This window comes from Phanerochaete carnosa (genome assembly GCF_000300595.1).
Source record: "Phanerochaete carnosa HHB-10118-sp unplaced genomic scaffold PHACAscaffold_5, whole genome shotgun sequence".
Taxonomy (NCBI): domain Eukaryota; kingdom Fungi; phylum Basidiomycota; class Agaricomycetes; order Polyporales; family Phanerochaetaceae; genus Phanerochaete; species Phanerochaete carnosa.
The window spans coordinates 185554-200752 of record NW_006767632.1 but is presented as its reverse complement, the minus strand read 5'-3'; the positions used below and the strand labels follow the sequence as shown (position 1 = coordinate 200752).

The window sequence follows — 15199 nt, the reverse complement described above, 5'->3', positions numbered from 1 at the left end:
GGACATGGCAGCTATAGTTTCAGCAACCATAAAGGTAATTTGTTACATACATTTTATGAGCACCTTAATTATACCTGCTCGAGACATTTTAAGAGTATTTCAGGACTATCATCAGTTTTTTGGTCTGTTAAATTTCCGAATCTCCGAAAGCGCTTGTTCCTGATGTCCTGAAATGTATTACAAAGCCATCAGTAATGATGGCTTTCCCGGCAATTTCCGGGACACTCATATGACCAGTACAGCCTGCCTAACTGGGATGTTTCAGGTTTATTTCAAAGCGCGTGACAGACAGCCTTTTCCGACAAGAGAAATTGCCTCAAAAGTGACAGAAAAGTGAGCATTTCAGCACTCGGGAAAGTTGCTGGAAAGTCTCCCGAAATGTTACATTTCGGATGCCTTGTCTGGGACATTTCGGGCCCCCTGAAATCTGGGGATGCCCGTAGTGTAGCACACGAGTTTATGATCACTGCACCCGAGATTTCGATCAGTCTGAGCGAGATCAAAATCATGACACACGAGTTTAGAGTCCGTCAGAGCGAGTTTAAGATCATGCCGCGCGAGTTTAGGATCGGTCAGAATGAGACCAAAATCATGGTGCGCGAGTAATCATGGTGCGCGAGTTTATGCTCGGCTTGAGCGAGTTTGAAACCATGGGACGCGAGTTTACGACCAATCTTGGCGAGTTTAACATCCTGGTGTGCGAGTTCAAAGTCAGGGTGCACGAGACGAAGGCTTAAAATTGCGAGTTTACTTCAAATTGCAAGTCGGATGAACGAGCTCAATGCATGACAGTTCGAGTTTTAGAGCGTGGCATTAGGGACACGGATGTGAACCGAAGTGCACGTACGTGCACTTCAATGCGTACATGAGCGTTTATTCAAGTTCCAGTTTTTACATAGCTTCCCAGTTTTGGTCTGCTTATGTTGCACTTTAGCTCACGTGATTGCATGGTCGTGCACGTACGTGCACTTCGGTGTGTAAGGAGCGCTCATGCGAGTTCCAGTTTTTCCAAAGCTTCCCAGTTTTGGTCTGCTTACGTTGCACTTTGGCTTACGTGAGTGCATGGCTGTGCACGTACGTGCGTGTGCTCGCATTTGCGTGCGGCCTCGTGCAATCTCGTGCACTGTGTTGCGTGCACGCGCACCTTTCCTGGGCGTCTCAGATCGAGAACGAGTTTCATCGTGTTCGAGTTTGTGATCTGCTTATTTTTGTCCATCCTCAACCTTCATAGGTTCGTATAAAGTCCATAATATTCCCATGTGACATCCACTGAGTTACTAGACAGAGGCGTCCTCCGAATAGTTCGCGGTCAACGCCTATCAGTCCGCATATGTTTTGATGATCAAGGTTGTGCAACAACGAGATCTCGCGGCAAAAAGTCTGGATTGATGGATAAGCAACGGCCCACGAAGAATACTCATCCTGGACATTACTTTACGACTCCTGGATAGCTCGTTAGGTCTTTGCCGACTGAAAACCCGCATCGTTTTCAGTGCTACGAGGCGCCCGCGATATCGGCCCATCCGGACGTCAGCGTATGCCCCGGCAACAATGTGCTCTGAGTCCATCAGGGAGACGCCAGTGAGATACAGACCCTCCGGGAGTCGGAAGGAAGCCATGGATAGCCTGACGCTGGCTTGTTGCAGCTGATCTTTGAAAGCCTGCGCGCCTGGATCCAATGCAGGGGTTAGCAGCTGGGAGAACCCGGGATCCTGGCCGGAGCCGCTGGGATACAAAATCTATCGCCACCGGAAGTGAGTTAGATGGCAGAGAAGTCTGCAAGAACACTTGCCGAATCAACGAGGTTGGGCGTAGCGTGAGGCGAGAACATGTGAGAAAGTTCGCGGTGGAGATCGGACGAGCTAGGCTTATCCCTCGCTCGTTCCCGCCAGCAACACGCCAGCAGAACCCACAGAGGTTCTGGGAGCTCATGTTTGGCCGTATCCCGCGGTGGGCGCTCACCAAGGCAGATAGCTATGGAAGCCGTCACCGTTGAGCAACTACGGAAGGGAGAATAGCCATTGAAAATCTGGAAAAGACGATCAGCTGTGGACTCATCCAATTTGGGGTTAAGCTTACCGCCCATATACACATTGCGAATGAGTGAATGTCGCTTTTAGGTGTGTGGCGGACATGTTCTAGACCGCAGGACCAGTCTGTCGTTTAGCAAGGGGCAGGAGCCGCTCGTACCATAGTTTGCATGTCAGAGAGCATTGGGAGATAACGCGCTTCATTTCTCGTCGCTCCACCAGCTCCTCGGCAGGAATCTTGAGAAAGTCGAAGATTGCGATAAGCAGCTCAAGTGGCAGGGTCGCGAAATCCCTCGTATTCTTGAAGAGAGAGGTATTCTCTTGGTGAGGCGCATTGGCTCCTTGATGTACACCGTTAGCTTGTCCTGAACCACCGACGGTCGCCTGTGTACTGTCCATGCCAGTATATGGTCGGACCTTCGGCGGTAAGTTAACACGGGAGTGGAGAGAGCAACAACATGGACAGCAACCGCGGGCGGCATGCACTGGTGCCATGCGCCGCTCGTAAAGCAGCGCTCGGAAGGAGCTGAACGGCGACTACGTCGGAACGTCGGACTTCGAAAACTGAAGTGCCTTTGCTCGTTGGCAGCCAATTGCGGCACGTGAGTTACATGTTGCAGTTGACATTATAACGCATGCTTGTCGGCCGCAGCATGAACAACTCCTCTGCTGTGGTTTCGTGAGTAACCTCATCAGCACATGGGATAGATGCTGAGAAGGAAAAGATAAAGACAATAACATGACCATGGTTGCCCTTAAAGGGCAGGGCGCATCATATTTGTGGCGCGGCAATCGCCGAGAGACCGGTCGCTACTTAAGTACTTAAGGTTAACCAATCAGATAAATCTCAGGTCCTCTCTGAGCCCCTTTGGGAGATTAATGCAACGCTAGTGTCCAATAGTTTATGATAGACTCACCAGACGACCGCGCCTACTACCGGCAAAATCGAGTACCTACTCAGCCCTGCATGGAGCCCGCAACACGGATTATAGCATGCCAGCGGTAAGTGTCCACATGTCTTAACGAGCGTCGTTTACGGAACGACGGTATAATACATAGAGATCTGGAAATCACAAAACAGAGCAACGACAGCGACCCTAGAAGTCATATAGCTGAGATACTCAAGAGACGCGGGTCTTACGAAGAGATTCGGGGTCTAGTCTCGTCTGCTTGTAAGAGCTCGGTAGGAGACAACGCTGTGGAGGTGACAACGACGACAGAATGCTTAGCGGGCCGCCAGCGGTGGACTTGTAAACGTTCTTCCAGAGAGGAGGCCTAGGGCGGGGAGCCCTCATTCAATCGACGCAGAATTGCAGTGAGATGAGATGTTGAAACCATGGGAACTGCATGAGGGCACTGGGAAGAGAGGAAATTAAGTGCGAGGGAGTCGTCTATGCAGGTCAGGTTGCGAAAGGCGCCGCCTAGCGCGCACTCGAAAGTGGACTTGCCAGTCCTGCGCAGCCACGGGCTGTACACCGACTAGCTCGAGGTCGGAGAACGTGATGGCATCGGGTCCCAGCCGCCAGCGCGTGCTAGGTCTCAAACACTTGGTCGACAATCCCTAAAAATCGTGTTAAGAAGCACTCGGGTGGTCCGGAACATAAAAGGACATACGTTGAGGAATGTCTGCGTGTAGAAACTGATACGCGTCGCGAGGTCTGCTCGCGTGGTGCTAGCGGGAAGAAGAATGGAGGCCGACCAGGGCTCGTAGTCAGGCCACTAGGCGCATTGCGTTGTCCATGAGCATCGCGCTCGAAGTCGATGCATACTTCGATAGATACGCACCAATATTCGCAAAGTCATAGATCTTTGACACTCAATGAGATCATCTGGATCCTTCAACTTCGTAAAGCGTCCACTGAACACGTCAAGGCAGCTGATCCCACACCCCCGCGGATCAGAAACGTAGAACATAATGGGCGATACGCTCGTGCCAGACAGCTCTTGATTCTGCGGGGGCCGATATATCACTTGGGGGACGAGGCGCTCCGCACCGGGGTAGACGCTCGCCAAGTTGCGGACTGACTGCGGCGCTAGACTTGGGTTGGTGCGAGCGACGGGACTTTGCAATATGTGCAGTGGCTGGAACGCAGAAACGGTGCTGGTCTTGGCAGAGTGCGCAATGCGACGAGACTTAGCAGTCGTCTGTGTACTGACTGTGCCGTTATCGCTCTCTCGCCTGCTGCCAGAGGCCGTCTTATTCCCGAAGTTATTCGCCCTGCGGCATAGATGCGACGGGGCGGCCTGTCCGCTGGCAGCTGGAGCTCTGGCGTAGGCGTCCGTCGTAGCGTGAGGCGGGAACATTTGAGACAGTTCGCGGTAGAGGTCAGACGAGCAGGGCCTATCCTTCGCTTTGTCCTGCCAGCAACGCGTCAGCAGAACCCACAGAGGTTCTGGGAGCTCATGATTGGCCGTATCTCGCGATGGGCGCTTGCCACGGCAGATAGCTATGGAGGCTGTTACCGCCGGATAACCGTGGAAGGGGGAATCGCCATTGAAAATCTGGCCGACGATCAGCTGTGGACCCGTTCAATTTGAGGTTGAACTTACCGCCCATATACACATTGCGAATGAGTGAACGTCGCTCTTAGGTGTATGGCGAACATGCTTTAGTTCGTATTCCTCCGGAGACAAAATCTCTGGCGCCATATAACGCACTGCGCCAGTGGCCGCAGAGCTGACACTAGCAGAAGACGCATCGGAAAAATCCGACAATCCGAAATCTGCGAGGCGAACGTGGCGGCTAGCGTCAATAAGGATATTATTCTAGAACAAAATTCGTTAAGGCTCCCCTCAGATTGAAGATGGTGCGAACGAACCACATGCAGGTCTCCGTGGACAACGTTCTTGCTATGCAGGTATGCCAAGGCCGAGACTATCTCCACCACCTATGCCCAGCTCCCGGTCACATGTCATATAATTTGAGCCAGGTATCGAGACACTCACAAATCGCTTGACTTCGTCGAGAACAAATGAGTACGTTTCGATGAAGTCCATGACATTTCCGTACGGCATCCAGTCCGTCACGAGACAAAAGTGTCCTCCGAAGAGTTCGCGATCGACGCCTATAAGCTCGCATATGTTCGGATGGCTGAGACTGTGCAGTAATGTGATCTCGCGACAGAACATCTACACGGACAACGAATAAGTGACGAGACACAGAAAGCCGCAACCATGAAGAGCACCTTCAAGCACTTGAGCATTTTGTGCTTCTGGCGCGTGCAAACGCGCATCGTCTTCAGCGCCACGTAGCGGGCTCGGTATTGGCCTCGATGAATGTCAGCATATCCTCCGGCGACCTGTCTCGCGTCTTCAAGAGTGACACCTGTGAGGTACAAGCCCTCGGGAAGCCGGAAGGAGGCCATTGACAGCCTGACGCTTATGCGGCGAAGTTGGTCTCGGAAGGACTGTGTTTCCGCATCTAGTGCAGGAGGATCAATATGTCGCGGGAAGATGCCGCGTCCGAATCCACTGGCATATAAGACCTGGAATGACGTGCAGTTATTAGATTAGAGATTTACATGCCCGCAATACGGCACCTACCGAATCGGCAAGGGTCAAGAACGAAGCTGCGTCGTCCTCACGAAGCTCCATGATCTCTTCTTTGTCATGACATACAGCGTCCTGAAGCATCCTGAAAACATAACAATCATCTTCCTCGAGAGCTCGCCAAATGGCATCTCGACATGACAGCTTGGAAGAGATCTGTACAGCAGTCAATAGGGCCCAACCGATGTGCCCGGGAACCCACTTCAACCAATTTCGAGCGTCGTGGTATTGCCCTCGCCAATAAAACGGCGCGACTTGTAGGTGATCTGAACGTTTGCTCCAGCTTCAGGAACAAGTCGTTACTGTGTATATTTGTTGTCATTAACGACGCCTGACTAGTCCAACTTATCGTGACGTACGCAGAGCTCACGGCGTGTACGGACCCGTTTCCCTTTGATAAGTTCAAGATGCATTTTGCGACAATAGATTCCGTTTGCTGCACGGCTCATCTAGAATAGTTGCTGTTGAAACGAGCGTTGACACACACCTGGTATATGAGATCTGATTCAAAGCCTACTGCGAGTTCCCCGAAACGCTGAATGACGGACTGGGAGACCACACTGTGAGCCTACCATGAATGTACCTTGATTTATCACGTACCTCAAGTCCCAAGACTCGAAAACCCGCAGACCCCTTCGTGTGCTCTGCCTGGCCACACCGCGTTGCTACTCCGTGCTGGGAGGCCGTGACCATCTCCTGTTGATCTTCTAAGATAAGGCTTTCGCCGTTTGTAGTCTGGGACATCACCCCTTAGCAGCAGTCGAAGGGTTTGCACGAAGGGCAGCCGTCTGCGTTCAATGAGCCATCGGCACATGGATCGACCAAGAGAGGCTCAGCATGCGACGCGACAGGACCTTTATATGGTAGCGAGCGCTGCCCATAATAGCTGCACAGAAGAAATCGGTGGCTGCGTCGCGTAAGAGAGCCCGTACTTCGACCCGACGTGGACCTGCAAGTGTGGACCTTGAGGGCGGCGCTACCGATGGAAGGGCCGATATTGACCAACCATGGCACGGGTCACTTTATAGAGGTAAGCAGTAGACTAGTTTGTTGAAGCCAGGGCCTATACGAGAGTGCACGAAGAGCTGAGTCAACTGGTGCTGTATGGCGACGGACTGGGGGAAGAACAGATGGGCGCAGAGAGTACTGTACTATTTGTACGTGTTTGTCCACACGGCAAGGGCGACTCAAGTAGGCAGCTCACGGACTTCGCGGAAGTACATTCGACCATCACAGTGAAAAGGCCCGAATAATCACGACGCACCCAGTCGTGAGCACTCTAGTGCCCGCAGACGCAGTGGCTAAGACGTAGCGATTTTATCGTTCAGTCTGTATGATGGTAGACTCCTATCCAGCGCCTAGGGGCGGATTGTCATGTTATACGGCAGTTGAGCACAAATAAGGCAGGAGGGTGCTCATATCCGAGGTTACTCCTTTCGTACACGCTTGACTAAGCGACAGAGCGTCATTCCTATTCCCTTCGGAGAATAGGTTAACAGATCGTAGTTTTAGCAGCGCGACTAAAGTAGACTGTCGGCCACGGAGAATCTTGGAAGGCATGGCACGCGTCGGAGAGCACTAATGCCTTTTGAAATGTAGTAATGCACACCCAGAAGTTAAATAAATCGTCACATCAAGACTCTGAGCATCTTGAAGTAACTTAGGCTTCAAGTGTTTGTACGCTCCAGGGGAGCATTCGAATACAAGACCGTTCACCAGCACTGTACTCCTCAAACCACTCACAACTCGTCCATCGTCGCCCGAACGTGAGCCTCATGTTCCCGCGAGCGAGGGTGGATATCACACACGAACGGCTTCGGATAACTTCACTGACCATCAGCGCGCGCCCTGCCGGGTTGAGAATGTCGACTCACCAAGCGAACCCGACATCATACTCTCCGCTAGGCGGAATTTCCCTTCCGTGCTCGTCCCTTGCCTTGGAGATGTTGAAGGCCGCGAGCGTGCACGCAACCGCGATCCACATGATCTCGTGCGCCATGTGCTGTCCCGGGCAGATCCTGCGCCCAAAGCCGAACGCCGCGTCAGGCGGGCGCACGGCGGGATCCAGCCTGCCGTCCTTCATAAACCTGTCCGGGTTGAAGCGCAAGGGGTCCGGGTATGCCTTCTCGTCGTGCAGGATGGCCCTGGAGCCGCGTGAGTTAACCAAAGCGTCGACTGTGAAGAACAGGGGGAGACGCACCACGCGTTGGCTAGCACAAGAGAACCCTTTGGTATGTAATATCCCCGATAAATGTCATCAGCAGTAGAGCGATGCGGGATGTCTACGTGTGCCATCAGGCTACGATAACGAAATACCGTAAAAATGTCCTACCTATCGGTATCACTGGATTACATCTCAGTGACTCGTTCACGATAGCGTCGATGTAGGGCAAGTTGTCCTGATCAGCCAATGTCGGCAAGCGATCAGGACACACTCTGTCGATCGCCTCTTGGGCCTTGGTCTGAATCGCAGGGTTTAAGACGATCCCAAGGATGAATGATCCTAGCGTCGACACGATCTAGAACAGGGTTGGTTATGCTCTCACTCGGACGCGGGACCAACCGCGGGCGCGTTAGGCGACGTACCGTATCAGAGGCTCCTGCCGCGACGACAGAGGTATGAGCGAGACATTCAGAATAATAGGCGGTGGAGCGCACCTGCATACATCGAGCCCAGCGCGAATTCAATGTCATCCTCAGTATAGCTCCCCGTGTTATCACCACATTCGAGGCTCTCCAGCAAAGATTTTGCCGCACAGTCCGGTGCGTCGCCGCTGATCTACAATGCATGTGAGAACTACGCCTGTGCACCACGACGCTCGTACGGGATCACCATACCATACGCTCTTTTACGGCCTTGAACGGCTTTTCGTGCTGGTCTGTCATGTGCTTGCGCCAGGCCTTTGCGTCGCGCTGGAATTGCGCTCCGGGGAACCATTCGGGAACATGCTTCACTACGTCCTACGTCAGCCTATACTCCTGGAAGCAAGACCTATCGGCTCACAGAAGGGCATGATATCGACTAAATATGCACCAGGGCGGCATACAGCCACGATCCCTTCGGCAACGCGCGCTGCAGTATCAATATATGGGTCATTTTTCTCCGCGACCTCGATTCCATATGCGATCCGCATAACCCCATGGCTCGCCATACTTGGATGCAATCTGTTAGCAGCCGCGGCGGGTGATGTTGAAGTGAACGTACTGGCGTAGGTGATCCATGTACGCTGTAGGCTCACGCAGTAGGCTGCACAGAAACCTGTGGGCTGCCTGCTCCGTGAGGCCGCGGAAGCGCTTCACGACCTGTGGACCGAGCTCGTGCTGGAACACTCTTCGCCCGTTCCGCCAAGTGTTGTCGCACGGCCGGAAGGCGAGGTTCCAGCCGAATCCGCATCTGCACATGTTCTTGAGTGACGTTCCGCGGGGTGTATTTGGTATAGACTTACAGATCGTTCAACATGGGCATTTCAGGTCTGCGCAGGTTGAGAAATTGAACGACAAAAGTGGCGAACGAGCTCACCTGTCTGAGTATATCGCAGACCTCTTGTCCAGCAGGTCGCTCGCCGCTTCTAGCGAGTTCACGATGATGAGGTTGTTTCCGAGTACACTCAAACGTAGTATATCGGAGTCTAACATACACCGCGAAGAGACCAGTGAGTCGCGTGTCGACGCGCTCAAGCCATATGACTTACTGTATTCCTCACCCCAACGTATATACGTTATCCACGCCAGGTTGTCCGGCATGTCCAGCAGATTCCCAAGCAATGGCAGACCGGGCGGACCAGGCGGATGAGGGCCCTTCCTTCGTTCCATCATCTTCTGTACGGCCCACCGCGCAAGAAGAATGAGTGCGAGGCCCACAAAGCCTTGCAGGGCAGTCGAGAACATTGTCGGCGAGCTGAGTCCAAGGAGGGTGGTGGGAGGGAGCTGAACGAGTGATGATCGTCGTCAAGCTCTAGACGGCGTAGAAATATGTGTGCCTCAGATCCCGAATCTGCGAGTGATCGCTTGTGACTTTCATTCCTGCACGTTCCTGAGTTTAGGCTGCTGACGAGTCACGGGCAGGGCTCAGCACGAGGGGGAGCCAAGCGGGCAAAGCGCTAACCACCCATAGCGACATCCGTTATACAAACGGGATAACCTTCTGTGGCATTGCGAGTGAATTCTGCGACGGATAAGGTACGGGTGTTTGGGAGAAAAGAAAGGTCAACACGATGACGTAGCTGCAATATATCCTCGAAAGGCAAGGGCGCATCAGCTTTGTGGCGCCGCGGCGGACGTTTCACCGCCCGGCCGCCCGCCTCGTGAGTCGTCGCTCAAGCGCTCAACCACCATGCATCATCTTCGAGACCGTCACGCATCATCAAGCTTCAGACAGCTCGCGATATCCGAAACGCTTTAAAAGTGCGCTTATACATAATGGCGTTGTACAGTCTGCTAATACGCTAGTAAACAACACGAAATGTCCGCATCAAGTCCGTATCGTAAGCTCATTACATGGCGTTGTATCGTCCTTCTACGCTTAGTCAGGCTTTCGTACTTACTAAGCACTCGCTAACCAAGCTAGTTGACACCTTGGATCTCGAACTGTCCACTCCAGTTGCCCGAGTCTCCCCATACTGTTCAAGGCACGGAGTCAGCTTTGCATCCTCGCACAGGGTCGCATACTCACAGGTAATGCTATAGTCGCTTTCCGTGTAAACTTCCGGAATCGTGATCTCAGCTTGTCCGTCAGTAAGCTCGAAACCGCGGGCCAAAATCACTACAAAGTTTCAGCCCAAACCAATAAAAAGCTTCACTGCAAGCATTAAATACATACATGGACTTCCAAAGTTACCGAAGTTGAGTGTGATTGTGCCGATTGGGTTCGTGATTTCGGCGGGCTTTTGGCTCAGATCCCTATGAACCCGTATCAGTGGTTTAGCATGACTAGACATCTATTGGACGCGAGCTCTTACCAAGTGACAGTGTAGGCCTGGCCAGACTGGAGGACCGAGCCCGTGGTAGGGAACAGTACCTTCGGGTCCCAAACGTCGCGCGCCTCATTGGCGGGCGCAGCGTTGACGAGCGAAGAGGCAGCGGCGAACGCAAGAGTAGCAAGGGCGGTCGTGAACTTCATTGTGAATGACAAACAAGAAAAGTCGTTAGGAGAAAGTCGAAAGGTACGAAGGCGAATACGTGAGTGGGAGGATCGCTAAAGTCTGCAATCCCCGGTTGACATCGACTTATATACCAGGGAAAGACGGCCAAGAGACCAGTGTAAAGGGAAACAAACGGCGTGCATAGTCCGTCTGCGTGCTCGTTTCGCTGTTCTCTGCACTGGCCTATTCCCGCTCAGCTAAGCCTAGCTTTACGGCCGGCACGGGTCTGGATGCACGGCGCAGATTCACGGCGTAGAGTGCCGCCCCAAGCTTAGCCTTCAGGGCAGCGCGGGGTCGTCGTCGAAGCGAGTTATTGACCGCGCAGCCATCTGGGCACAGCAGTACAGCCTTTCGACTTACGCTGGCCCGACATCCCAGACTGATGCGGCCTCGCTTGTGCGGTGATGTATGGCCGGGTACATGAGGCCGACCTTGCCGGGCTGTCACAATTCGCGTACAGCCTGGGGCTCCTTCGACGGGAAGCGCTCGGCACCAGGGAAGGGCGCCCAGAGCCGCACGTCAGCCAACCCCAACAATATCACTCACTTAAGTTCCGCAACTCTCGGACAAGGTCACTTCACGCCGCATGTTGAGTCTTGTTTTGATTGCACCTGTGCTTGCAGGCGCCTTGCGCGCGGCAGGCAGGGAGTTCCGTGAGAATATATGGTCCTGGAGCCAGTGCGCTGCGCCAACGGGCACATACATCCGTGGTGTAGACACTGGACATGAAATGCCGTAGAAAGCGCAGCTAAGGTCTGTTGTGGCGAGCCGGCAGGATTTCGTCGCCCACAGGCAGGGTGCCCGGCGGCCATCACTCACGGTTGCCTTAGCCATCCTGCCCAGCGCAGCATGCGCCTGCAGCCGCGGACGAACGCGACATCTAATCAGCTTCAGCGCCCTGTGAACCTACCCTCACTAAACAAAAAGAAACACGGGTGTTAGTACAGTAGGAACCGCCCCGGCACTCTTCACACAGATCAACGATCTCTCCATGCGTGTGCAATGCCTTCGTGACGTCACACACAACGACGGCTGTAACTACAACCCAGAGAGGCTCGTACGCCATGTGCCGTCCGGGACAGATGTTCTGTTTTCCCACCCCAGCATCGATATACAATGCGAACGATCTTATTTATTCCTCATGGCCGATCTCGTACCACACAGGTGTAAGCTCCCTCGGTTCATGTTAGCGGTCGGAGTATTTGTGAGATCATGCCGGGCGCGCAGTACATGGGAGGCAAGTTTAGGTTGCATGGGACTGAGCTCGCCGTGTGAGCCAGCAACGGCTCAAACGTAAACGAGTCAGGCTGCACGAGACAATATATAATGAGGCTGGTCACCAGCATTCGCCCTAGTCCGATGCGCAGGGTTCTATCGACTCTAATGTCTCGTTCTTGTAATAGTACACGTCCTTCCGCTCCTGCTCGCTCATCTCGACGTCGAACATCCCGGCGGCGCGAAGCGCTCCGAGCTCCGGAATCTCGACAGCTGCGAGGTGTGGCATGGAGGGAGAGGCAGAGGATCATGTCGCACTGGTTGTAGCGCTTTTCCAGCCCACGAAGAGCTCTCTCGTCTTGAGACTCTGTGAGAGTCGTCGCCTCCAAACTTCCTGCGACAGTGGGTATAAGATCCATGGAGGGTCCCAACCATCATACTGAGAAGGCGTGAGGCGCGTTGGCCTGATGCTTGGAGGGGCTATCCGCCTATGTAGCTTCGGCTCCCGCAAGGTCTCATCTGTTAGGTATGCAGCGGTCGCTATACCTTCGAACACCGCCGAGTCCTATCTATCAGAAGCATGATGGCCTCTATAACTTTGGTTATGATAGCAACAAGACCTCAGTGATAGTGAATATCTCGGATAGGCCAGAGTATTTCTTTCCGGAGGCTGTATATAAAGCCAAAGAAGACAGGTTGGAGCGCGATAGTGGCAACTTCAACTGCTGCATATTTGGCATGTCGTGGTGTGAAGGCAACAGAGGCCCGGTGTCTTTTGTGGCGCCCGCCAGTGATCTGCCGCGACTTTGACCCCACTCGCTCAGAAGATTCTGCGGAGTGCCCAGAAACGCAGCGGGACATCACTCACTACCTGGCAGAGCTGAAAAAAATCTCCAAATGACAGCTCAAAGTCCCAGTTTCAATGTATACAGCTACTACCTAAGCTTGTAACGACGCCGATCTGCGGGGCACTTCCATCCGAGTCCGCAGCTAGCTACTCCACTCGTCCTACTCGAGCGCTGCATGCACTAGTGCCGCATACGCCCGCGATCGCGGGCTGAGTTTGCACCTGAATGGCTTCGGTGCCCTGTGAATCTGCCCATTGGCCCACCCTCGTGTAATACCTCAAAGAATGCACTCACGACAAGAACCCATCGGTGTACTCCCCACTCGGCTCAACGACCTTTCCATGCGCGTCGACGGCCTTGGTGACATCAAACACGGCAATGACGCTGGCGATCGCGAGCCAAATCGATTCGTACGCCATGTGCCGCCCTGGGCAGATGCGACGCCCGAAACCGAACGCCGCCAGTGCTGGGTCACGCACCATCGGGTCGAGCTTGACGTCTCCAGAGCCTGCGCCTGGGCAAGCTCGGAGGAAGCGCCGCGGGTTGAAGGCCTCTGGGCCCGGGTATGCTTCGGGGTCGTGCAGGATCGCCCTATTTGCACCGGGTATGATCACAGCTGGAATAGGAGGGTACAAGAGGCGCACCAGTTGTTCGCGAGGACGAGCGCGCCCTGTGGGATGTGGTAGCCTTCATAAACGTCGTCCCTCGTCAGCCTGTGCGCGAAGTCTGTTTGGGCAGCCGTCAGCATCCAGGCTCCGTTCGTGCCCAGACTGAGTGGAGGAAAGAGAGAGGGTGAACGCACTCATTGGGATAGCCGGCCGCCAACGCAAGCACTCTTTGACGATTGCGTGTATCCAAGGAAGCACGTCGTAATCCGAAAAGTTGGGGAGACGCCCTGCACAGACCCGGTCCACGGCGCACTGTGCCTCACGCAGGACCTCAGGATGCAGTGTCATAGAGAGGAAGAACGTTTCCAGGGTAGATGCAACCTGCGTCGGGGCGTGTATGAGCAGATGATTAGATGGATGCGCGGCGTGTACCTACCGTGTCTACTCCAACTGTGCGCGCGATGTCAGCTGCAGAACGTGTACAAACTTCTGATGCAAATCTGACCTATGTACGACGTCGCGAGAGCGCCTTTCAAGACGTACTCCGCATATGCGGGATCATCGGAGCTGTCAAGCAACCTGTCCAGTAGAGGCTTTGCAGCGCAGTCGGGGGTGAGGTCACCGCGAGTCTAGCCAAGTGTCGGTCAAGCTATCGCCAGGAAAAATAAGGCTGATATACCTTGATTGCAGCAAATGGCGCATTGATGGTGTGCTCGACCTCTTTACGCCACTCTCTTGCCTGCCGCTTGAAGCCGGCACCGGGAAACCACTCGGGGACGTACTTGACTGCAGAGGACAGAAATAGCAGCGTTGGGACAGTAACACGAGAGGGCGAGAAAGCGTACGGATAGGAACGAGGTCTACGAGGTACGAGCCTGGGATCATACATGCTGAGGCAATCTGCCCTCCACGCTCGGCCGCAGCAATGTACGGGTCATCGTGGTCTTGGATGTCGAGCCCGTACGTGATGTGCAAGATCTGTCGCCCAGAGAAGCTGTGAAGTGGTCAGACATGAATGACAGCGTGCATAGAAGAGTAGCTTTGCTCACGATTTGATATGGCCACGGAAGTCTTCCGGAGTATCTATGAGGTCGCGGAGGAACTTGTGCGTCAGCTTTACCTCTGCCGGGCGATAGCGTACGACCACTTGGGGATGAAACGCCTGAGAGAACACTCTACGGGCATCGCGCCAATACGGTCCATAGCGCGCAACCCCTATATTCCAGTCAAAGCCGACCCTGTCGACATATTAGTAGACAAAATGTGCGAGCTGGACGCGCCGCGCACAGCTCTCTCAACATAGTCAGACCGAACGCAGGTCTTGCAAGCTCGTCAGGAGCGTACATCTGGAGCAGTAGCAGTGCGCAGACGTACCTGTCAGAGCAGATGGCCGACCGGGTCTCCAGGAGCTCCGTCGCCGCTTTGAGAGTGTTCGCTATTACGAGGTTCGTGCTCAAGATATTCATGCCTAGAACGTCTGAGTCTGTACGATATTGAGCATCTAGGTGACCGAAATGAACACTGGAACTTACTGTACTCGTCACTCCATTGTCGGTAAGTGACCCACGCCGGACTTTCGATGGATCTCAGATACCCAAGTAATGGCCAGCCGCGGGGTCCAGGGAGCTTCGAAAATCCTCGGAGTCCTGACCCTCTCGCAAAAGTGCGGCAAATCCTTGCGAAAAGGTAGACAAGGCAGCCAGCACAAACAACAGAGCACACAGTGATTGCTGAACTATTCATGGTGGGCAAGAGCTGAGGGGCCCGGGGAAAAACGAGAAGAGACACGGTTGGACCTCGCCATGGTT

The 15199-nt window shown here is 53.9% G+C and overlaps 5 protein-coding genes across 5 annotated transcripts; all 5 read right to left on the bottom strand.

Annotated features, from left to right (window-relative positions):
- Positions 1–3068: 3068 nt before the first annotated feature.
- On the bottom strand, positions 3069–5741 carry PHACADRAFT_208517 (uncharacterized protein). The gene is made up of 8 exons (XM_007395265.1): positions 5574–5741; positions 5216–5515; positions 4977–5159; positions 4850–4918; positions 4581–4796; positions 3816–4532; positions 3645–3749; positions 3069–3591 (listed from the first exon to the last, which is right to left on the bottom strand). Exons 1-8 carry the CDS (start codon positions 5661–5663, stop codon positions 3403–3405), a joined length of 1869 nt encoding a protein of 622 aa, XP_007395327.1. The 5' UTR covers positions 5664–5741; the 3' UTR covers positions 3069–3402.
- A 334-nt stretch (positions 5742–6075) lies between these two features.
- Positions 6076–6635, bottom strand: PHACADRAFT_255236 (uncharacterized protein). The gene is made up of 2 exons (XM_007395264.1): positions 6180–6635; positions 6076–6126 (listed from the first exon to the last, which is right to left on the bottom strand). Exon 1 carries the CDS (start codon positions 6391–6393, stop codon positions 6181–6183), a length of 213 nt encoding a protein of 70 aa, XP_007395326.1. The 5' UTR covers positions 6394–6635; the 3' UTR covers positions 6076–6126; position 6180.
- A 554-nt stretch (positions 6636–7189) lies between these two features.
- On the bottom strand, positions 7190–9330 carry PHACADRAFT_142803 (uncharacterized protein). The gene is made up of 12 exons (XM_007395263.1): positions 9272–9330; positions 9100–9208; positions 9026–9052; positions 8785–8973; positions 8584–8732; positions 8418–8533; positions 8238–8358; positions 8166–8179; positions 7912–8098; positions 7780–7861; positions 7454–7723; positions 7190–7403 (listed from the first exon to the last, which is right to left on the bottom strand). The coding sequence occupies exons 1-12, from the start codon at positions 9321–9323 to the stop codon at positions 7319–7321; spliced, it is 1401 nt and encodes a 466-aa protein (XP_007395325.1). The 5' UTR covers positions 9324–9330; the 3' UTR covers positions 7190–7318.
- Positions 9331–9969: 639 nt separating this feature from the next.
- PHACADRAFT_255233 (uncharacterized protein) lies at positions 9970–10752 on the bottom strand. The gene is made up of 4 exons (XM_007395262.1): positions 10538–10752; positions 10399–10478; positions 10252–10341; positions 9970–10198 (listed from the first exon to the last, which is right to left on the bottom strand). Exons 1-4 carry the CDS (start codon positions 10696–10698, stop codon positions 10143–10145), a joined length of 387 nt encoding a protein of 128 aa, XP_007395324.1. The 5' UTR covers positions 10699–10752; the 3' UTR covers positions 9970–10142.
- A 2083-nt stretch (positions 10753–12835) lies between these two features.
- On the bottom strand, positions 12836–15134 carry PHACADRAFT_142793 (uncharacterized protein; the record flags this gene model as incomplete). Its single annotated transcript, XM_007395261.1, has 11 exons — positions 12836–13022; positions 13078–13374; positions 13428–13509; positions 13586–13772; positions 13828–13841; positions 13897–14020; positions 14071–14177; positions 14237–14385; positions 14441–14629; positions 14736–14874; positions 14924–15134. 11 exons carry the CDS (start codon positions 15132–15134, stop codon positions 12944–12946), a joined length of 1578 nt encoding a protein of 525 aa, XP_007395323.1. The 3' UTR covers positions 12836–12943.
- Positions 15135–15199: the final 65 nt, after the last annotated feature.